Raw genomic sequence first — 24,426 nt, 5'->3', positions numbered from 1 at the left:
GCTGTCTTCGTGATGTTGCCCACGGTGCTCACGACCTCTGACACCTGCGTCCAGGCACGGCGAATGGCGGCAGCTGGCAGTCTCCTTCCCATCCCAGGGTACAGGGTCGCCTGCCTCTCCTCCACGGCATCCATCAGGGTTTTGAGTTCAGCTTCTGTGAAACGGTATGCCGCTCTCCTCGCTGCCATCTTGTTGGCTGGGATGAGTGTGCATGGGGAGTGGAGTGCTAATATGTGGCTGCAGCTTGTCAGCCTCCTGAGTGTCAACCCAGCGAAACCGGCACCGTTTCTCATTGGAATCCACATGGCGCCGGTGCCAGCCCCTCAGCGGTCAGTGAATTGGTCCCGGTGCGGCGCCAATTTTGCTGTTGTAAAAGTCCACTAATCCTGCCCCGGCGTCAACACTTAGCCTCAGGAACGGAGAATCCGGCCCATGACATTTATAATGTTGATTTCTTTTAGTGAGGTGCACTTTTAAAGAGTGTCAGTATATCAGCAAAGGAAACGTGAACACTTTGATTTTATATTCTTGAGTTTCTCAAAATATATAAAAATGGATGACTTTTTAAAATAAATATAAATCTCTAAAGTGTGGGTTTTCCCTTCAGCAACACCCACTGAAACAAAGGTTTTGTGTAATGAAACCAGAAAGTGGTTTTGTGTGCCTTGCAGCAGCCAATTAGCAGTGTGTGGCTGGGAAGTGGGTCCCGCCTGTACAATGGCTCTGAGGGACGGCGGGGAGCTCTGCAGAGCAGTGATCGTGCCCGGCAATGGGGCGGGGGACGTGGAGGAAGGAAACTGGTACAGATGGGTGAGGGATCGACTGAAGCAGGTCGGTAATAGAAATAGTTAATTCCAGGTGAGGAGTGCCGACTCCTGGCTGCAAACATTGCGGGCGGGTGAGCGGGAGAGTCCTGCAAGCGGACTCGGCCCTCTCCTGAAACTTGCTTCTGCGTCCTCTGCCGGTAATCTGTTTTGATTTATTAATTCTCACCCTCTAACCTGGACTCACAGAGGTCAAACTTGCTTCTGTACTGGGAGATGCTACTCATCGAAGTAGTCCATAATGACAGGGCAATTTTAGCAGCGAAGGACCGAATTAAGGGCCTATTGGCAAGGCTGAGCCACAGTTACAACTTTTGCACAAAGATACTATTGCTTTGGAATCAATCCTGTTTTTAATATTTTTCGTTAAAAATTCCTAATAAATTGGTTTCATGCTGGTGTTGCCACCTCTTGCTGCAAGGGCATTAAGTAACAGGTGGTAAGCCCAAGATGAAAGTGTGTTTAAGGTCAGCGCCTGGACATATTGTTTAATTCCTGGTCTTCCCAGCGTTTACCTGACATTAAGTGGTTGGTAGCATGCATCTTGTGTCATTCTCAATGAAGTGAATCCTACACCTGAGTGTGACAGAGGAGGCATTAATCAGGGAATCGTAGGCTCACAGAATTGTTATGGCCCATCATGTTGTTGCTAACTTGTTGGTTCAATTGCTCTGTTTTATGACCTTTGCTCTCGAGTCGCCAGGTATCTTTATGATACCGCCACGAGGTTCAAGTCCAAGTAATGATCAATAACTCAATACACCGATTAGTAAGATTCAAATCAAAGCACATTTATTATACACAGTAATCGCTACTCATGCACAAATTCTACGTCTAAGCTACTTCTACAACTAACAGGCCTATACTTAACTTCAGACTGGCCCACCAGGTCAGGGGAACAAATGGCCTTTTGATCGGGTTCTGAGTCTGCGGGATTCGAATTTGGTACGGATTGGTAGCTAGGAGCGCCTATCTCGTAGCGAGCGTTGAATTAAGACTTACTTCTTTTGCGGTCACTGCACCGGTCATGGTCAATGTTGGTTCGTGTTGCTGGGTGACCCGGGCAGGACTAAGAGATGAAGAGAGCGATTTGAACTTGGGGCTTAACTCTTATAGTCCCCAGGGGCTTCCCGCCTTTCGGGGCGGACCCTGTACCTGGTTCTAGGTGATTGGACTTTGTTCCAATTGCCTGGTTCGATTTCTCCAATACTGGAGCGGTTCCCTGATCGATGGGCGGTCTTGAGGTGTTCGTTAACCTCTTGTGTTGGCTCCTGCTGCCGCCGGGGAGTCTGGCTTTGCTTTGTGTGTCCCAAATGTTTCTTATTGTTCCTGGGGATTGCTCATCAGCATGTAGATGGCTGCTACATTGTTATGCTGATGCTCGCTGGTATCGATGTTGTCTGGCCTTTTGCAGAGTTAAATAGACAGCAAACCTGCACCTGCTGGTTTCTGTCTGTGTTGGCTGACTTTCCCATCAGCCTTTGCCGTTCGCCATTTTAAATCGGGAGCTGGCCAATTTAGGTGGCTACAATGTCTACACCGGCTCTCCAAATCAGCATTATAGCTTAGTGCCCTTCTCCTGCCTCTTTCCTTGTATCCTTGCACATTGTTTCTATTCAAATAATCTGATCTGATGTTGAAGAAGTGCCATGATCTGTCTCGTGCATGATGACAGGTTTCTTGAATCCTGGTGGATTCATATTGCAATGGGATATACTATTACAGAATCACAATGAGGATTTGATGTAGTAAATGGGGAGAAACTGTTTCCATTGCAAAAATGGATTTAAAATGATTGATGAAAGGAAGAATCAGAGGGGAAATGATTTGTTTTTAATGCGCTGAGTTATTATGAACTGGTATGGCCTGGAAAGGTTGGTGGAAGCAAGTTCAGTAATAACTTTAAAGAATTGTGATTTGTTATGTTGTAGGTGTAACATAAGCGGCTTCCTTGTGGTGCACTTGACAAAGGAAGGTTCAGACTTGGAGATAACTTCAACACGTTTATTAAACTATTTAAACTTCTATTACTCCGGTTCGACACTACTGCTAATCCTACTATAGCTACCCAGACTGACTAACTAACCAGCTGCTGCAATCCATGTGGTGGATGTAATATTGAATCAACCCTGTGTCTCTACTCACTGACTGTCTCCACTGGAAAGAGGCAGATCATATATATGGGTTGGTGTAATGCCCCCCTGTGGTCGTGTCACCTCCGTGTGCATCATGATTGTCCATTGGTTGTCTCCTATCTAACTGATTTATTGGCTGAGTGTGTGTGTGTGTGATGTTTCTGGTGCTCCCTCTAGTCCTAGTCTAGTTAGTCTACATGCATTTACATTGATGCACATCACCACAAAGGGAACTTGACATTGAAAAGAATTGCATGGCTATGGGGAAAGAGGAGAGTAATTCTAATTGGGTAGCTCATTCAAAGAGCTCTTACAAACAAGATGGGTCAAATAGTTTCATTCTACAACTCTAGGCCTTATAAAGTCCAATTCATTACTCATCAGGCCAAACTATTAGGAATCCACTGTTGAATGGATTATTTGATGTGATACTAGCCCCATCTCAATTACTGAAAGTATCCTCTCCTAACAATCACCTATGAACGTAATGTATTTGAAAAACCTTCCTGAAGTACAAAGAAGAAAGTTCAATTATTCAACATTAACTACAGCCGTTCAGGTGATTTCAGCTATGCATTTTAATAGTTTACAAGTGTTGACAATTTTTAAATGTCCTTTCATTATGTAATTCTGAGTCAATCTTTTTACCTATATATTCTGTACCAATTCAGTACAATTGATTGCTATACCTTAATGCACATGAAAAAGACAATGGCTGGAATTCTTCGGCCATTGGGATTCTCTGTTCCCGCCAGCAGCGCATTCCGCCCGCAGGTTTCCAGCGGCGTGTAGTGGCTTCAATGGGAAATCCCAATGACAAGCAGCGGGTTGTAGAAAATCCCACCGGCAGCGAACGGCCGCGTCACTGAGAAACATGCAGCTGGGGATCGTAGAATGCCAACCATTATTGTTTAATCAGATTGTATTCCTCATTTCAAAAAATATTTTGCAGATCCCAGATTTTCAATGCTTGCTTCAAAACATGCCTGACCCATGTAAGTGATTTTTGAAAGCTGACATTGCAGTTACGGATAAAACAAATTTTTTTACCTGAAAAAGAATAGTCTGTTTTATTTAATCCACGTCTGTTGTTCAGTGACAGCTAGAAAAACAATATGGCTTCCTTTTATGGAGAAAACACTGCAGTGTGACGAACAGACTGTCATCATTGGACACAGTTCTGGGGCTGTTGCAGCTATGAGGTATGAGTTTGTTTTGCAAAAGGTTGATAAATAGGATTTGCGTTTACAAAACTGTGATGTGTTTCGTGCGAGTCATTTTCACCTACCCAGATGTTGTGTTGGTTTTCCATAGGAAAGTAAGGAATAACAACCAGCAGCAATACTCTGTTGTTCCTGAAGTTGTTAAAACTAGGTGGAAGAAATATTACTTTTGTTATAGACAGACTTTTTAATTATGAGATGATTGAACAATATCGTTGAATTCTATACATATATTTCTTTATTAACTAGAATCGTGATGTTCACATCCTGAACCCTAAGTTCCTGCACTGAATATGGCTGGAGCAAATTTAAGAAGGTGTTAACATAATTCTATTTTTAAAATTTTTCCAATTAATGGGCAAATTAGTGTGGCCAATCCACCTACCCTGCACATCTTTAGGTTCTGTAGGTGAGACCCACTTGGACATGGGGAGAATGTGCAAATTCCACATGTACAATGACCTGGGGCCTGAATCCGGGTCCTCGGCACCATGAGCCACCGTGCTATCTCTCCCTTAACATAATTCTTGGGTGGAGTGAATAGTTCTTAACCTTTTAAGCTTTTGTTCATCTGACCTAACATCTTATGAGGTGAGGTGTTTCATAATTGTTCTTTGAAGCATCTTGGGACATTTTGTGATGTGAAAGGCACCATAAGTTGTTGTTAGATTAGGGAAGAAGTGCTGACAAATACAATGTGGTCTTGACGTAGTTGGATATTTGAATTAAAAAATCAGAACTATGTTGATCGCTTGTGCATTCTGAGAATGCCTCCCTTTTTAAACATTACCCAAAATAGAAAAGGCCTTTCATGTGCTGAGGGCATGTATGTAGTAGGAAACTAGTCATATAATTTCCCACAAAGTACTGGGTATGTTTACCCATGTTATCTATATTTTTTTAGATATGCTGAAACACACAGGGTATATGCCATTATATTGGTATCTGCATATATTTCTGACCTCGGGGATGCCAATGAACAAGAAAGTGGTAAGGTTTTGTTCTTCCTTTCGATCTTGCTTTCAATCTGCATTCCATTCATTGCTCTTCATATCAATCTATCAATTTCTTGAAAGTTTCAATTGACCGAGCATCCACACGAGAGTTTAATTGTTTGGCTTTGTTCTGAATCTTTTGGTTGATTATAGTTCCACATAATGTGATAGAAATAAATGATATGTTACTGTCTCAAATATCACAGGGGGTTAATGTTGTGAGTAGCTGAGAGATACAGACCAGAAAGGTTCCAGGTTGGCTCTTGAGTCTGGGCTGTGCTGAGTTAGCTGAACTCAGCTGGCACAATTTGACAACCCTGGAGACAGCGTGTAAGTATGGTTATTGGATGAGAAAAGGATTGGAATTGGTTGTGATACTTGGTGGTCTAAAGCAGTCATTTTCAAAGTCACGGTCGCGACCTGCGGGTGGGTGTCGGAAGGGTCGAGGGGCCATCGTCGCGGCATACTCGATCGCGCCAATGGCCGCAAGCGGCTTTTAAAAATGCTGGCTGCGACCAGCTTTCTGAATTCTGGCTGTCTTGTGATGTGTGTCCCCTCAGCAGTATCATAGATTATCATAGAATTTACAGTGCAGAAGGAGGCCATTCGGCCCATCGAGTCTGCACCGGCTCTTGGAAAGAGCAACCTACCCAAGGTCAACACCTCCACCCTATCCCCATAACCCAGTAACCCCACCCAACACTAAGGGCAATTTTGGGCACTAAGGGCAATTTATCATGGCCAACCCACCTAACCTGCACATCTTTGGACTGTGGGAGGAAACCGGAGCACCGGAGGAAACCCACGCACACACTGGGAGGATGTGCAGACTCCGCACAGACAGTGACCCAAGCCGGAATCAAACCTGGGACCCTGGAGCTGTAAAGCAATTGTGCTATCCACAATGCTACCGTGCTGCCCAGAGCCCAGCCCAGTATGCAGGCCCAGAGCCCAGCGAGGGAAACCGCCTCCTCCTGACGTCAGCACGCTGACCTAGGAGCAGATTCTTTAAAAAAATCGATGGACTCTTTCCAGAAGCGGCGGCAGAGAGCAGGTCACGCACCCCAGATATTGAAGTCATGTGCTCTGGGCGCGAGAGAGATTCCTTCATTTTGTTAGCTGTCAGCAATGCTGGTGTGAGCTCCAGGGCCTCTGGTGAACAACCCATTAAGAAGCTGAAATAATTGTTTATGTGATGTAACTTTTCATATACGTTTGGAATAAAATACATTATAAAAAAAAGAAGAAGCTGAAATCAGAAACAAAGCAGTATAAAGATGATTTGTTGAGATACATGTTTATTGATTATGTCAATGCAAATCAGAATACAAAGCTCATGTGTGTTATATGCAGGAAAGTACTTGCAAAAGAAAGATTAAAACCCTCAAAACATCAAGGGCTGAGCATGACGAGCTTGAGGAGAAACGGATGCAGGGAGAACCTAAAATCATTAGCTGGAAGTCCTTTTCAGAAATGTAACATTGAATAACAAAGCAAGTGAGATTGTGAGGACCAAGCAGGCTCACCTGTCACATTAAAGGCAAGTGAAAATGGTGGGTCACAATGGTTGGGCCGCACAGGGTGGCTGGTTAAAAATTGGTCTCAGTCAAAAAAGTTTAAAAAACACTGGTCTAAAGGCCTGCTGAAACTCACTGTCTCGGCTAGTGCACAAAGTGAAGGAAAGTAAATAATTAGAAAATATAAATACCGAATCTATACAATGCAAAGTCTTGTCTCTCATCTATGTCTCTTGTGCTATGCCTTTGATAGCTGCTATATCTTAAACTACTGCCTCTCCTTCATCAAACATTAGTTATTGGCGATTTAAGTCCTCATGGCCAATCAAATTATTAAATATATAAATTCAAGCAATTCTAGGTGGTTCCGTTCCGTTGCTAAATGAATACTTATAATGAGCAGGTAAGTGAGCAGCAGAAATCTAATCAATCAATTCTCTCAATTGTTTTGAAAACTATTAATGCCAAATTGACAAATAGTAGAAACCGAAAAGAGAGGAGCAGGAGGAGGCCATTCGGCCCTTCAAGCCCACTCCGCCATTCATTATGATCATGGCTGATCACCCAACTCAATAGCCTAATATCGCTTTCCCCCAATAGGAAGTAGGAAGTGACCAATTACGTTTCTCTCAAAAGCTTTGTGAAATTAGTTTGAACTGTCATTGCGTATTTTTCCTTCAGTTGCCAAAGCAATAGTTGTTACATAAAAAAACAGAATCCAATGCTGCTTCTGACCCAGAATTGTCCAGATGGTGATTTAAATCCCATGAAAATGTTTTCTTGGAAAAGGTTACTCCTGGGCCAGGAACCTCGAGCTCAAGTTGACGTACTTTGCTGGAGCTTTAGTTATTCAGTTGACATTTTTGAAGTTGTTTTACCGTTGCAAAAACTTTGATTCTTCCCAGTTGACTGCAGTTCACACAGCGGTGAGGCGGTGGCGTGGTAGTACTGTCACTGGATTAGTAATCCAGAGATCCAGAGTACTCCTGGGTCCCAGGTTCAAATCCCACCACTGCAGATGGTGAAATTTGAATTCCATAAAATCTGGAATTAAAAGTCTAGTGATGACATGAAAACATTGTCGATTGCCGTAAAAATCCATCTTGTTCACTAATGTCCTTTAGGGAAGGAAATCTGCAATCCTTACCAGGTCTGGTTATCTGACTCCAGACCCACAGCAATGTGTTTGACACTTAACTGCCCCCTTAAGGGCAATTAGGGATGGGCAATAAATGCAGGCACAGCCTGCGAAGTCCACGTCCCATGAACGAATAAAAAAAAAAAACCCTCTAAAGATCTGCAGAATAGAAATAGGACCACTTCTTGTGCTGGGCTTGTTTGTCCCTGGTGCAGAAAGTTCTGGATTTATGAGAGACCACACACAGTTTTGAGGGAGCCAATCCCAAAGTGGGAGAGTACATAAACATGGATCATACGGCTGGACTTTGTTGAAACAGTAATAACTCGCACGAGGCCTGCAGGGGCCTAATCAATCTCCCCATGAGACTTGTGCAATACAAGCTTCCCTGCTAGTGGGCAGAGGCCCGCCCAGCTGGGGCTCGTTACCAGACTATTTAAAGCCGGCCCGACTGGCATTCTGGTAGTCCTCCTCGAACGGGGACTCATTGTGTGTACTTGGCCGGAGCGGGTATTTTCTACTACGAGGTGTTTATTCACCTACAGGGGCGTCCTGGGTCTTTGTACTGGCGACAAAGTAAAAACAGCAATTGCCCACCTGGATGTTCCAGCCGCACCGAAATTGCCGTACAGGAACAAAATTAGTGAAGTTTTGAAAATTCTGCTCTTTGGGAAATTGGAAATCTTTGATGCAGATCTGGAGGATTGGGTCCAATATGCCGAGCGAATGTAGTATTTCTCCCAGGCGAATGGCATCAGTGAAAGGACCGACCAATGGTAATCCTCTAATCAAGAGCCCCACTTACCTGGCAGCCCCGGACTTGAAGTCCTTTGATGAACTAGTGGAGTTAGTGGCGAATCTTAATGACCCAAAACTGTCTGTGATATTTAAACGGTACCGGTTTAACATGGCTGTGCGGACTCTGTGGAAGTCGGTGACAGATTTTCTGACACTGCTCTGAAGGCTGGGAGAATATTTGAGAGTTCAGCCCATCCCTCTCTGATGTTAACGGGCCGTTGATGTGCGGGATTAATAACGTGGCAACTTGGAGGAAGATGTTGGCAGAACCAACATTGGACCTGAAAAGAGCCATCAAGCTAGCCCTGTCACATGAGAATGCTAAAAAGGTAGTTCTGGAGCTCCAGGATTCGGTTGATTACAGCGTCCATAGCGTTGGACAATCCCCGTACAGGAGTGCAGCACCCCCTCAGGGCAGTGCTCGCATGGCCGGGTAGCCACCAAAGCAACAACCAAGTACACAACGTTGTATCTGGACTCAATGGTCAAGGGCCACCACAGACCAGCGTGACATTTCCCCGGAGGACGACGGGGAATACCAGCAGCATTGCCATGCTTGCAGTCACAGAACGTGGGGCAACCAAGGCCACCAGAATTGACAACGCGCTGACCTGGGCAGACAACAAGGTCAGCCCAAACCAGGGCCTTTAACATGGCCCAGCCCAAGGAGGATGACCAGATGCAGCTGAATTGCATCACGCCCCCTAAAGTGGCATCGATTTGGATTAGACTTCAAATCAACTGTCACCCCCTGGTAATGCAGAATTGCACGGGCTGCCGTATCCATCATCGGTCAACAAGCCTTCCTCTGGCTTTGTACAGGCATTGCACAGGTGAACCCAAGCTCCAGCTGGCAAAGTATACCCATGAGCTGTTGAACATTCAAGATACCACCGTGACCCCGGTCACCCACGGGCAGCAGACAATCGGGCTTCCACTAGTAGTGGTCCAAGAGCCAGCATCCACCTGTTGGGCAACGATTGGGCTACGATTGCCTGGATTGGCAGCAAATATTACAGATGGACACCGGCAGCCTGTACCAGGTCCGTGGGGAAATAAATGGAGGTTTTCCAGAAGGGCCTGGGAAAAATAAAAGGGGCCAGGGCAACTTCAGAGCAGAACCAGCCTCCTACACCTTGCTCCCGAAGGTGGAATCCGAATTACGGCGTTTGGAAGTTTGGGAATCAACTGCCCGATCTGATTTGCAGAGTGGACATATCAGTCCCGGTGTTGAAACCACATAAGTTGGTTCTTCTCTGCGGCAATTATAAATTGGCAGTGAACAGGGCCTCCCCCTGGACCGGTATCCCATGCCACGTGCAGAGGATCTGTATGCAAAGCTTGCTGAGGGCCACTCATTCACGAAGCTGGACATGAGCCACACATATCTCCAACTAGAGTTTAGACGCAGCATTAAGGAAGTACATGACCAGCAATAGCCACAGGGGTTTGTACGAGTATACTCTGCTCTCCTTCGGGGTCTCATCTGCATGTGCAATGTTCCAAACGGTAATGGAAGGCATCCTCCAAGGACTGCCCAAAGTAGTGGTATGCCTGGACGACGTGCTCATTTCGGGGCCACCTAGAGGAACACTTGGATAACTTGGAAGAGGTCCTCAGGCGGTTCTGCCAAGCGGGTGCCCGCCTGAGGAGAGGTAAGTTTCAGGTGAAGGTGATTACATACTTGGGATAGCGCGTGGAGAAGGATGGCTTGTACCCAGTAGAAGAAAAGGACTAGGCCATAAAAGGAGCTCCGGCACCACAAATTTGGCGACTGTGTACGAACCCCTACATGTGCTGCTGAAGGAAAACCAAAGATGGGCATGGGGAGCGCCATGAGAGGTAACGTTTGCAAGGGCAGAGTCAGCTACTATCTTCCCAGCAGTTGACACATTACGACACTTAAAGAGCGCTCATCCTCACATGCGATGCCTCCCTGTACGGCATTGGAAGTGTGTCCCATTGGTGGGATGACGACAAGGAATGTATATGCACCTAGGGGAAACCACTCCACCTAACTCCACCCAGAGGATGGCCAGGGCGCCCCGGGTGCGTTTGCACGCCAACTTCGCTGGGCTGTTCTTGGAATCCATGTTTTTGGTCCTCGTAGACGCCCACTCCAGACATGCACCAGATGCACCACCACCTCAAAGTACCGTGTAGAAATTACACCAATCAGTTGGCACCCATTTGGTATGTGGTGAAGAAATTCCATCAGTAAGTCTACGGATGCCACTACTTTATCATCACTGACCTTAAGCCTTTGCTGGGCCTCTTCAAGGGGATTCCTCCCATTCCCTCAATCCAGATCCAGTGTTGGGCATTGTTATTTGTGGCGTACGAGTACACATTTGAGCATTACCCGGATGTACAGATAGCAAACGCTGACGCCCTCAGTCGGCTCCCGCTGCCTGTACCCCCGCCCCCCCAACAGTAACGAGGTCATGGCAATGCTGAACTTCATGGATACTCTGCGCATCACAGTCGCGCAGATCCGTACATGGACCCAGGGGATCCCACCTTGGCAAAAAAACTACGCCACATCATCCTGCATGGCGGATTACAGGGAAGGCCCCCAGCAGCGCTACGGCCCTACATCACGAAGCAGCAGGAACTCTGTGTGGAGAATGAGCCGTTTAAACATTCAAACAAGGCATGAGGAAGCAGAATACGTGTTACCTTGATGCAAAGCTGGCAAGGTTCCTAATACATTATTGGACCATGCCTCACATCACAACAGGGGTAACTTCAGTGGAGCTTTTAATGGGCCAATGCCTCCGAACCTGCCTGAGCCTGACATTTCCAAATCTGGGCAGGAAAGTAGAGACAAAGCAAGACCTCCAAAAGGACCATGACCACCGGATGCCAAGGAGGAGTTTTAGACATGGGAGACGCTGGGTATGTCCGTAATTTCGGGGACAGCGCCTGTTGGGTATCTGGGGTCGTGTTGGAGAGAACGGGGCTCGTTTCGTACAAGGTCAGAACCCAAGAGACGATCGTACGGAAACAAGTGGACCACCTCGAGCATAGAACCCGCTTCGGTGGAAACCATATCAGGCCCATCAGTTCCTCAACCACCCCCCCCCCCCCCCTTCCGTACCGCCATACAACAAGCAAAACACGGTGGGCCAGCACCTGGACCGACAGCACGACAACGACTCGGTCATGGACACAGAAGCATGAGCACTTACTGACCACGCTGGAACTGGAGTCGAGGCCCCTGCCAAGGTGGCAGTGACCTTCCGTCGTTCGTCACAAAAAAGGCAATGGACTCGGTACACACCCCCCTGATCCAGCCCCACCGCTGGCAGAGTTGTGGCCTTGTGCAAAGCGGTGAAAAAGACCCCCTCAGCTGGCCACTGGAGGGGAACTCTATTGCCATAAAGTCATGGAATACGAGCTTTTCCGCTAGTGGGCGGAGGCCCGCCCAGCTTTGGCTTGTTACTGGGCTATGTAAAAGCCGGCCCAGACAGGGACCGCCATTCTGGTAGTCCTGACAGGACTGAATTTCTATGACTACAATGAACTTGCATTTATTCACCTCCAGGGACTTCCTGGGACTTCATAGGAACCATACTTCAGGGTGCTAATGTTTAAACATATCAGTTTAAAGTTGAAGGTAAAAAAATGTGTCTTGCTGCACAGTGAAATTGTGTGTAAAGCTTGAGGGTTGTATGGTTGAATGATTGTTTTTCATGTGACCACTGTCAGGGTGTGATAGTTCAAAGGAAATTCTTTGTGAATTAAGCAGTTGGCGATGTAAATTGCGGTGTGGAAGAAATTTTGGACAGTCTTTTGGTCAATTCTTTTAAGGGTGCCAGAATGTGACAACTTTTCCAGCCCTGTGGACAAAACTATACTTCAATGCTGAATTGGGCAACCCTCCTCTGGCCTACAATGAGAAACAAACTGCATTTTTGAAGGATGGATGAACTTCTTGCATTACAAAACTGATTTCAGAGAATCTATTTTCATAAGATGAATTCAGGGATGTTGCACCTATGTGCAGTGTATTATCTATCTTTAAAATTTACTTATCATAGAATTTACAGTGCAGTTGGGGGCCATTCGGCCCATCGAGTCTGCACCGGCCTTTGAAAGAGCACCCTACCTAAGCCCACATCTCCACCTGATGCCCATAACCCCACCTAACCTTTGGGCACTAAGGGGCATTCCTATTTCAATAAGAATGTGCTCATTCCTATTGCTCAGTGGGTATTTAAGTGTCAATCACATTGTTGTGACCTGAAGTCACATGTAGGCCAGACCAGGTAAGGTGGCAGATGGATGACAGATTTCCTTCCTTAAAGGGCATTAGGGAACCTGAGAATTTTTTACGACAATCGTTTAGTTTGACTTTTTCAATTCCAATTATTTTTATGCCATGGTGGGATTTGAATCTGGGTCCCAGAGCATTGTCCGGTGTCTCTGGATAACTTGTCCAGTGACAATACCACTGCGCCATGCCTCCCCTGTTAGAGTACTTTGGCACTGGAGGAAGGTGTGATAAAATTTACTTCAGATGGTCAGTTTTCCTGGGTCTAGTATGCAAACAGCATCAGAGAACTGGTCACTTTGCCAAATTACAGGAAAGCATCTGATTCCCATGTGCATGCTATTTACATCAGTGTACCTCATTCAGATGGTCAGATACAGCCAGCTAAAAAGTCATAAGGGAAATTTATAGAAGGTTCAGGCAAAGGACAGCGGCAAAGGTTGAGCATGTAAAATTGATAAGTTCACATCAGAAAATCAAAAGGCACTTTTTTATAAAGTGCAACAAACAATTTGAAAGATTATATCGTAAAACCTGTTTTTCAACAAAATGCATGGATGTTTTCAGCTGTAATTTAATCATTAATGCAAGTATTTACATGTACAGAAATCAGACTTTAATTTGATGTGACGTTGTCTTTTTTTCAAGGATATTTCAGCAGTCCATGGCAATGGGAGAAGATCAAATGCAATTGTAAACAAATTGTTCAGTTTGGTTCAACTGATGACCCCTTCCTCCTGTGGTCTGAACAGCAGAAGGTGGCAGATAGTCTCCAGGCAGAACTCTACAAATTCACAGACCGAGGGCACTTCCAGGATGAACAATTTCCAGAACTAATAACTGTTGTTTGCAAGATGAGGAAAGCATCTTTATAATCAACCTTTTTATTCACGGCTTGATCAGATTCTTTTCACTTTTTTTCACAAATGTATGTGTTGAAGAAGAAGCTGGAGGGTTTGTTACATAAAGTACATAAACTGGATTTCAGAGTGGTAATTTACTCTGCTGGTAATCACTGGAAGAGCTGGAACAGATTTACTACATCTGCAGCTTATGAGTAAAAAGTGACGATTGCCATTTTGTCACTTCAGAGCAAATAAATAAACCTTAATGTGTACAATAGAAAGTACTGCACATGCTGGAAATCTGAAATAACACTCAGAACATGCTCAGCAGGTCCAGCAGCACCTGTGGAGAGAAACAGTGCTTAAGGTCGACGATCCTTCGGTAGAGTGTTTAGAGATTAACAGTTTTTAAACCAGTTGGAGAAAGGGGGAGGCGGAGGAGAGAGAAATGTTAAAGGGACAGTAATCGGACATGTAAAAGATGTCTACAGGAGATGAAAAGTGGGGATAGCTATATCACCAGCAGCTGCAACCAAAAACGAACAAGAGATTTATGATTTAAAATTGTTGCACACATTGCTGAGTACAGAAGGCTGTAAAGTTTTCAGCTGAAAGACAAAGTCCTTGAGCTTGCATTGAGTTTCATTGGAACAGTGGATCAGGCCTTAACTTGTGTCCTCCTCAATAGGATAACCAATATACTCCACGTTCTAAACTATTTAACTTTGCTGCCTCAGGAAAATTGCTGGGCAATTACTTGGGTTATTTAAAAAAAAAAAGGAATTATCGCCATTTTGTGAAATTGCTGCAGTTTTGTCACATGATTCAGGAGATACATTGGTACATTCATAACAAAATTGCAGTTGGCCATTTCTAAGAGCCATCTGCTGTTGTGAAGGCGCGGGGTTTCACTGTAATTTGGTAATGGTCCCTGGGGTATATCAAGGGTTGTGCTGCATTGAAAGCGGAATTCCAAGATTGAAGCGCTTCAGTTTTTATAGAATTTACAGTGCAGAAAGAGGCCATTCGGCCCATCGAGTCTACACTGGTTCTTGGAAAGAGCACCCTACCCAAGCCCACACCTCCACCCTTTCCCCATAACCCAGTAACCCCACCCAACACTAAGGGCAATTTTGGACACTAAGGGCAATTTAGCATGGCCAATCCACCTAACCTGCACATCTTTGGACTGTGGGAGGAAACCGGAGCACCCGGAGGAAACCCACGCACACACGGGGAGAACGTGCAGAATCCGCACAGACAGTGACCCAAGCCGGGAATCGAACCTGGGATCCTGGAGTTGTGAAGCAATTGTTCTAACCACTATGTTATCGTGCTGCCCATAAAACCAATAAAGCCCATAAAGCCAAAAAATAAAAGCCGATAAATTTTTCAGGCTTTAGGAGTATTTGTTATCTTGTGGACCCATTCCATTTACTCGGGTGACTTATATTAGGTACCTGTCTAGAAAAGCCTCCTTGAGGGTTTGGTAGGAGGAATCTTGAAGTTAACTTATTGCTGTAAGCCTCATGCTTCTGTTATAGATTGTGTAATATCCTGAACACACGGGCGATCACTAGATGGATTAACAAATCAACAATTTAGTAAGAAGCGAAATACAGAGAGTGAGATGAAAGCTACTATGTTCCAAGAGGCCAAACTTATAACTACCTGGGAACCCGCACTCTGCGCCCAGGGTTCATACGCTCAGCCTCATTGGCTGATTGGGTCACATGATCTCCAGGGATGCGCCCCTTAAAGGGGCGTGTTACCACATCCCTCCCCCTTTAAGTCCCAGATTCACATTCTCAAAGAACAAAGGCACAAAAATGTACAATAAGTGACTTAAAATAATCTCTCATAGGGTCAGTCTTTCAGGAAATTTTGTAATCCTTTGAGAGCAACTCAACGATGGGTGCTTCAGCAGTAGATGTGACTGCTGTTGACCCTCAACAGACTGATTCTCGATAGGTGAAGGTGTATCCATCCTCGGTTTCCCTTGAACCAATACTCAGTTGCTGCAGCATTCCTTCCATCCGCATGCATCTCGTTGCTAAGTCTACTAGGGCAAGGTTCTCCTGCTAGTTTGGTGTGTGGTTCTCTGCTCCTTAAGTGGTGCAGGTGTTTTAACCTCCTCCCGTGAACTTCTACATTTTATGACACTGGACCCGTTTATGACACAACCATTCCAGTGACCCAATTAGGGCCAGCAGCAACATTTTCACGTAAACTAAATCACCCACCACAAATGTTCTTTCAAATTTCTTTAAATTGTTGTGTCTTTTCTGTTAATTTTTCCCCACCAAATTTGGAAATATAAGGTCCAATCGCGTTCTGCCTATTAGTAGCTTGGTGGGTGTGGTACTTGGGGTGGCGTGAGGTGTTGTACGATAGTGAGCAGGATCCGGGCCCATCTGAGTTACTAACGGGCTGGCGACTGCTGTTCCATGGCGGCCTTGAACATTTGGACAGCTCTCTCTGCTAGTCCATTTGAAGCAGGGTTGTAGGGAGCAGATCAAATATGTTGAATACCGTTGGTCCTCATAAAATGTTGAAATTCTTCACTGGTAAAAACAATCCCATTATCTGAGACCAGCACCTCAGGCAACCCGTGGATGGTGAATGTCTGCCGCAATTTCTCTACTGTTGCTGATGAAGTCGTGGACTTAATTTTGTGTATTTCCAACCACTTGGAGTGAGCGTCAACAATAAACAAGAACATGAAGCAAAGGGGCACGTTACCATATCCCTCCCCCTTTAAGTCCAAGATTAACATATGTGCAAAAATGTACAATAAGTGACTCTCAAAATAACCTCTTATAGGGGTCAGTCTTTCAGGAGACTTTGTAATCCTTTGAGAGCGACTCAACTCAACGACGAGTTCTGAAGGTTCCATCTGGCTTCACCAATGGCACGATTGGAGCCACCCTGAAAACTATCGGTTTGATGATACCTAATTCTTCTGGTTGCTTGAGTTCAGACTCCACTTTCTTGTTTAAGGCATATGGGACAGGCCAAGCTCTAAAAAACTTGGATTGGCCTCCGCATCCCCATAAATGTTTGCTTTATGTATCTTGCCTAACTCGTTTTGGAAAATATGATAATTTTTAAAGATGTAATGAAAGCCTCCTTTTGTTAATATGAAAGATCTCCAACCAATTAAATTTAATGTGGCAGAACCATTTCCCACCCATCAGACCTGGCCTTTGTCTCCCATTCCTATTAGGGATAGTTGAGCTCCTAAATAATTTCACATACCTCGGGAGCCTCCTCTCTTACGAGCAGACATTGACGACAAAATTCAGCTCCTACTCCAGTTTACCAGTGCAGTCTTTGGATGCCTGAGAAACAAGACTGTTCGAAAACCAGGATCTGAAACCCAGCACCAAGCTCATGGTCTACAGAGCAGCCGTGGTCCCCACCCTCCTGTATGCATCAAAACATGGACAATGTACAGCAGATGCCTCAAATCCTTAGATATCACCAATGTTGCCTCTGCAAAATCCTTCAAATCCACTGGCAGGATAGGCGTGCCAGCGTTAGTGTCCTCTCCCCAGGCACTAGTCACATTCGACTAGTTGTGATGGGCAAGCCACATTGTCCGCATGCCCGAGTGCTCTACTCCAAACTCCACAATGTGAAGCAATCACTAGGCGGGTGGAGGAAACGCTACAAGGACACTGAATGCCTCCCTAAATAAATGCAAAATCCCCATCGACATGTGGGAATCACTTGCCTTAGAATGCACAAACTGGAGAAAAGGCATCTACAAGGGCACCAATCACCTCAAGTGTTGAAGGAGGCACATGGAGGCAAAGTGTAAACAGCAGAATCTGGAGTGTCCCACCCACCTAAACAAACACCACCTGCCAAACCTGTGGCAGAGTCTGCAGATACAGGATTGAACTATTCAACTACTACAGAACCCACCTCCCCGGAGTGGAAGCAAATCATCCTTGACGTTGAGGGATGCCCAAGAAGAAGTTGAGCAGACTGGTCCCAGTAGCTTAGGGGTGTTGTGGCTGTTCCTAGGATTGTCCTTGGAATCTCTACAGTGCAGAAGGAAGCCATTTGGCCCATCGGGTCTGCACTGAATCTCTGAATGAGCACCCCACCCAGGCCCACTCCCCCACCCGATCTCTAACCACACCTAACCTACGCACCTTTGGACTGTGGGAAGAAACTGGAGCATCCGGAGGAAATCCATGCAAACGTGGGGAGAACATGAAAACCCCACACAGATAGTTACACAAGGCTGGAATTGAACCTGGGTCCCTGGTGCTGTGAGGCAGCAGTGCTAACCATGTGATTCTTAAAGCAAAGAAAGCTCTTAGTAAATGGGTCACAGAAATGTAAATGTTTCAATTTTGATTCATACATTTTACACCCAAGATAAACTCCTTTAGTTGTAGATATGGGGGAGTGCTAATAGGAACTGGCAGCCTATCATCTAGAAAATTCTACTGTATAGATGCTAACTAATTTCTAAGAATGATCTTTGCTCAATGTGCTGTCAAATAAGCAGAGGAACAACAATTTCCTGACATGAATGAAACTCCAAAATTATCATGGAGAGATCCCTGAATATAGGCTGAGTATGTCTTTATACGAAATCAAATAAAGTTCATAGAATCATAGAACCTATGGCACGGAGACGGGCCCTTTGGCCCAAACTGGTCCATGCCGACCAAAAAGCCCATCTAAGCTAACCCCATTTGATAAAAGTTGCAACTAAAGCTTGCAGGATTCTACGGGCTGTAACCAACTAAAGTTTTCCTGAGATGTTTTTTGCATGTTGGAAATAGTTCAAGCAAATAATCCCTGAAGATCCAATTTGGATTTTGATGCAATTTCCAGGTAGGCTATGTGAGAAATGCTAAATATTGTTTAATTAATTTATGTTGTTTGTATTATTTATGGCAAAGTTCTGAATTATAATAGTATTTGAAGCCAAAGAGTTAATAAGAGTGTGCTAAATAATTCTCAGTGTGCTAAGAATTACACTGACAACCAATTTAAGATTGTCAGCCAGGTTCAGTGTGGCATGTTTGAGTGTACTGGAAGCTACATATATTAATGTGTAGGGCTTGTTCTTTGCAGAGAGAAAGAACATGTACTCACATTGTGCCTGTTTCAGCTAAACAAAATAAGTGACAGCCATTTGCTGATTCATTCCCCCGAGCAATGCCTTGACCAATCAGGGTCAAGCTGCCTGTTTGGTGGAGGCATTGAATAAATATTTTGTCTATGTTTTCGCAGTAGAAGGCAAGTTTGAGATCAGAAATAGCCAATAAATAGCAAAAATAAAAAGTGATGAAATTAGGGAGATTAATATAAGCAGAGTATTGTAGAAACCTAAGGGCGGTGTTGAACAGTGAGGAGATAATCAAGCGCAATTCCTCATTAGATCATGAAGATGTGGAGGAGGAGATTACTGACAGGACAATGCTTCATGAAGGGCCTCAGAGGGCACAGGCAAGGCACCATGAGCTAGGCTCAAGGGAGGGCTCAGCTGGACTAATACAGGAGGGTTTCAAATGATCCCTATTACCTAAAATACCCATTCCAATAAAGCTCTCCCTTTCTGCTGAACTATTGCTGGTTAATTAATTTAACAAGCCACTGCCATGTGCCCAGTGACACTGCACGCCCTAGCATGGGGAAACCGAGGACCATGTGGATGGTCGATCCTAACCAGCCCATAAACATTGCATTTATACAAAGAAAACCAAATACACGTTAAACATTGAACAGTCACCAGCAGTGAGGTCACCAGCATTCCAATCAACCCCCTGCTCTCTTCCCCCTCCCACAGGCCCCAGCAGTTGATTTGCATCAGTGGACAGTCACTTGGGGGTAGGATAACTATACATTGATGCAAAGCATGGTGAAAGAGCGTGAGAGCACCCACTCCCCCTCTCCAGCACTGACAGTAGGTTACTTACTCTAGGTCACAGAAACAGAAGGGGCTGCAGGAGACAAATAAACGCCCTCCAAGCATTAAACATAACAGTCAACAGCACTATTTCTCTTCCGCAGCTCCCAGAAGTAGACTTGCATCAGTGCAAAGTCACTCGGGGGTGAGCATAACAGTACACCAGAAAGTGATACTGATGCACAGCATGGCAGAAGAACGAAAAGCAACTCACTCCTCCAGCACTGGCAGCGGGTTGCTTGCTCCAGGCCACAGTAGCATAAGGGGCAGCAGCAAACAAACACACGGCCTCTGGACATTAAACAGTCAACAGTATGATAACTCTCCCTTCTGGCCGCAGCTCCAGCAGTAGACTTATATCAGTGGAAAGTCGCTCGAGGGTAGCGTAACAAAACACCGGAAAGTCTCACCGACACATAGTATGACAGAAAAGCGAAAGAGCACCCTGTTGCTTTTGCTGGCACTGGTAGTAGGTCATCGTATTTTGTATTAAGGGGCAATTTAGCGTGGCCAATCCACCTACCCTGCACATATTTGGATTGTGGAGGTGAGACCCATGCAGACACTGGGAGAAGGTGCAAATTCCACACGGACAGTGACCCGGGGCCAGGATCGAACCCGGGTCCTCAGCACCGTGAGGCAGCAGTGCTAACAATGATGTAGGTCATCTTTTAAAAAATGTTTTTTAAAAAAAATTCTTTTTCACGTTTTCTCCCACATTTACACCCATCAACAATAATCAACAAGATATGTCAATCCCCATAATAACAACGATCCCATCCGCCCACCAACCCCCAAACCTCAACCCGCCTGTTAACATAAACAAATGACAAAAAGGAATCAGGGATTACCCGTAGTCACCCTTAATCTACACGGCTCTCCATCCCCCACCCACCCCCCCAACCAATGCCATCCAGCCTCTAAGAGAGTACCGTACATGATACCCCAAAGTTGTACCCCCCCCCCAAAGTCTCCAGCTCCTCCTGTCCAATGCTTCTTGTAAAACTCCTCCTCCCAACCTCGGTTCCCTCCCCCAACCTCGGTTCACTCCCCCCAACTTTCCACCCCGGCTAGACCACTCGGAACCTGTTCTGTCAGGCTCCGATGGCCGCAGCCCCTCCCCCCACCTCACTCCCGTTCACTGGCTGGCTTAAACCGGCCAGCGTGGAGGCCTCCACCAGGGTCCCTTTCCCTCTTGCCCGGCCCTAGGAAAGCCCAAAGATCCCCTTTTAGCACACAAACCCCGCATATCCACCTACACCCCAAAGAGCCCTCCTTTCGAGTGAAAGTCCCGTCCCTTCCCTTGTCCAAATATATGCAACATTGGCTCCTTTAGCCTCTACACCAGCGCGCAGTAATACAAAAAAAAAGAAGAAAATACAGTCATGAGGTTACATCAGCACATGACCATTCCTCAATGTCAGTTCTGCCACAGTCCTTCTGCCTTCACAAACTCCTCCGCTGGATATACAATGCCACACTGCTGCCACCCTTCTCCTCCTCCAGCATTGGCAGCAGATCATCTGACTGCCTCACTTACCTTGTTCCAGGCCACAGAAGCAAAAGAGGTGGTAACAAGCAAACACACAGCTCCCAGACATTAAACATCGAACAGTCAACAGTACAACTAAGTCACCAGCAAACTGAAAAACAGTTCTTCAGTACCTTCAGCAGCTTGCTCAATCAAATTGGTCCACCGCCCCTTCCCCTTTTCCAGCACCGGCAGTGGGATGTCTTACTCCCCCCCTTTTCTTGCTCCACGCCACAGAAACAAAAGAGGTGGCAGCAAACAGACACACAGCATTCAGGCCACTCCGCCTCTCCCCTCCTGCCACTCCCAGCAGCAGACTCTCAAAGGCAGGAATAATCATACCAGAAAGTCATACATACTGACATAAAGCACATCAGAAGGGTGAAAGAGAACCCCTTTCCCCTCTCCAGCACTGGTAGTAGGCCAGCTTACATCCTCCCTTTGCCTTATCCCAAACCACAGAAGCAGAAGAGGCAGCAGCAAACAAACACTAGGCTTCAGGCATTGCAACCAGAAGCAGGAATAATCAGCAAACACAACCTACAGCCCTTGGGAGGCGTGAAGTGCTCACATAGCTAGAGACTAGAGGGGAGTCAAAGTGACCTGCAGAATATAACCATGAACAGGGCTCTGTCCTGGAAGTGTTTAGGCAGGTACCATGGTCGGCGCAGGCTTGGAGAGCCCAAAGGCCTGTTCCTGTGCTGTATTGTTCTTTGCTTGAGCAACACAACCTCAATTCTCGGCATCCTGCTACCTATCCCCTCTTGCAGACCCAGAAATATTGTGACCATTGTATCCAAATTTGGTTACTACGCTTCACTGGAGATGTTGCATAAAAGTGCAATAAAAATTAACCCAAGTTTTATGGGACTAAGTTAAGAGAAAAAGCTAGATAATTTCTATATTATTAAAAGGTTATGTGGCTTCCACGGTGTTAGGTATTGTGCTAAATGGTATAAACTAAATTAATCCAGTTTACAATTAAGGCAATTCTGTCCAGCAGGAACAGAGGATGTAAATTTAAAGATAGATTTACAACAGATGCTAGGTCTGAAATAATCTGCCATGTTGATGTAAAGTAGTAGAGGTAAAGATCTTAGTGTTCAAAATGCACCTGGGTGTTCAGCTGGTTGAGTTGGAGTGCTGGAGGGCTCTTCTTTTTGCACCTTTGACTTTTCCTTCTGAGGAGTTAGGGCACGACTAGCTTCGAAAACACTCATGGCAATTATAAGGTTCATGAAATTCTGGTGTTGCTGAATTTTGTTTGGTTGGTTTGAGCACTTATTTTGTAAATAATAATGTAATAAATGGTTTAAAATGCTTCATAGTACAAACATAAGGGCATCATATTTTTAATACAAAGACTGCAAATGAATAGATGAAAAACTTATGGAACATATACAATATTTATAATTTATAAACTGGAAGTTAAAACCGCTCAACATTATTGCACTTGCATTCTTTTTCATTTTATCCTTACAATGTTCCATTTCGACTTGACATCTATCTACTCTGGAATTACTTCTCTTGTAACAGAAAAGTTCATCCAAAACTTTAGACTCTTTTAAAAACATATGCAATATATACTCATTGTAAAAATTAATTTACACTTACATCTTGTTACATTGTAAATGTACATAGCCAAGATCACTTGCAGTACAGTTGCCCAAAATTAACCTCTGTTACATTGAAACATTGCATTTTACAATAAAACTGAAGTAGACAGCATTTGTTTGTATTTACAGGCGGTGTTGAAGCTGCTCAGGCAGCAGACATGATTGGTAATATGCTACAAAGTTCCAGTTTGTTTATACATATTACATGCTAAGCACATTGAAAGAGTGCAAAAAATCCTCTACAACCTCTAGAAGAAACTAGAACTAATACTATTGATTGAATCTTGAATAGACTAGTGCAACATACGGCCATATTAGCAGTGCTTTCAAAGGTCTATCACATATCTTACAGTTATATGGTATGGTATTCCACAATGTACATTAGGGATGCAAATGAAGTTCAAATAATTCAGTGCCTTGGAACTTGAAGGATTTTCTTAACTTTGTAAGTAATAAACATTGATCATTCCATCAATGATATGTGAATGTGTAGATATAAATAATAATGAGCTGTTTATGCAAAGGACATCATTGAGGTCTGTCTGGTGTGTGAATTAGTTTCCGTTTTCCTCTTCTCTACCTGTCATCTTTTCCTTGTCTATCTAAGATGAGGACTCTCGGTCATATTGCTAATATTTCTTTTGCAACTCTTGAGAGTTTGCTGGCAATCATATATCCCAATGTATTCAGGAGAACGAGACAACATATGCCTGGGGCTTTGTCATATGACCTTGCCTACTGCGTTTCTATTGACATTTATGTTAAGTCTGTAATTCAAGTGGTGGTTGGTGAGATGCTGTTATCTTGTTATTTATAAGAAGCCGGCGCAATGTATAATATGTAGGTAAGTGAATCATGAAGATACAAAAGTTAGACACGCCTGGAATAAGTCTTCTGTACAGGCACTGGCATAATGATAATCACCTTAATCTATCAGCAGGGAAGTTCACTTCTGGTGTGACCAGTCAGGTGGGTTCATGTTTGCCTTTCCCAAAGGCCATGCCCTGCTCTTCAGTATTGTTACCATCAGCTCAAGCATACTCCAATATTGGAACTTCTGGCTGATATTCAATAATTCAACTACTTTAGCTACCAACGATGTTGTGGTGGATCAATCAACTGGTGTGGCATTCATTTTAGGGCAGTCATGAATGTCAGTTGGTGTCTCCTGTAGCGAGGCACGCCTGTATTGCAGTGTGATCATCAACCTGAAAACTCCAAGTATGGCACTTAGTGAGTGAATGGGTAAATTCTCATCTCCCCTCTCCAATTGTTCCATTCATTTAAAAATCAAAAGGAAGAAAATATATTCATACATTTGCAATCCAATTGTCGCTAATGCACGCAGTCGATCTTGAAAAACTCTTCACTGAATTGCTATTTTTATATTCTTTCTACTTAGCATCACATTCTTGGAGACATGTAAATAAATAAATTACCGTCTAGATGTGTGGAAAATGGTTACTTTTCTTTTTAAGTTATTTACCAAACTGCAGGCTGGAGAAGACTCAACCTCCTGCTGTTCATCATAACCACTGCTCAAATTCATGATGGAAAAAGTGTCTCAATCAGCATATTAAAAGGGGTGGAGAA

The 24,426-nt window shown here is 44.7% G+C and overlaps 1 protein-coding gene across 2 annotated transcripts; it reads left to right on the top strand.

The window, feature by feature from the left end:
• The first annotated feature begins 657 nt into the window (after positions 1–657).
• rbbp9 (retinoblastoma binding protein 9) lies at positions 658–13,888 on the top strand. Of its 2 annotated transcripts, none has more exons than XM_072507753.1 (5): positions 658–831; positions 3,912–3,954; positions 4,056–4,161; positions 5,087–5,172; positions 13,565–13,888. In XM_072507753.1, the coding sequence occupies exons 1-5, from the start codon at positions 718–720 to the stop codon at positions 13,741–13,743; spliced, it is 528 nt and encodes a 175-aa protein (XP_072363854.1). In that variant the 5' UTR covers positions 658–717; the 3' UTR covers positions 13,744–13,888. The 2 variants fall into 2 exon arrangements, with proteins under 2 accessions (XP_072363854.1, XP_072363853.1); XM_072507752.1 differs by having other exon boundaries at positions 13,555–13,888.
• Positions 13,889–24,426: the final 10,538 nt, after the last annotated feature.

The sequence above is a fragment of the Scyliorhinus torazame genome, chromosome 1 (genome assembly GCF_047496885.1).
Source record: "Scyliorhinus torazame isolate Kashiwa2021f chromosome 1, sScyTor2.1, whole genome shotgun sequence".
NCBI lineage: Eukaryota > Metazoa > Chordata > Chondrichthyes > Carcharhiniformes > Scyliorhinidae > Scyliorhinus > Scyliorhinus torazame.
The sequence above is the reverse complement of the archived record's forward strand: the minus strand, read 5'-3'. Positions and strand labels throughout refer to the sequence as shown.

Coding starts and splice junctions, on each gene's coding strand:
- rbbp9 (XM_072507752.1), top strand. CDS start 718: ATGGCTCTGAGGGACGGCGGGGAGCTCTGCAGAGCAGTGATCGTGCCC. Junction 3,955..4,055: donor TCAAAACATGCCTGACCCAT/GTAAGTGATTTT, acceptor TCTGTTGTTCAG/TGACAGCTAGAAAAACAATA. Junction 4,162..5,086: donor GGGGCTGTTGCAGCTATGAG/GTATGAGTTTGT, acceptor ATATTTTTTTAG/ATATGCTGAAACACACAGGG.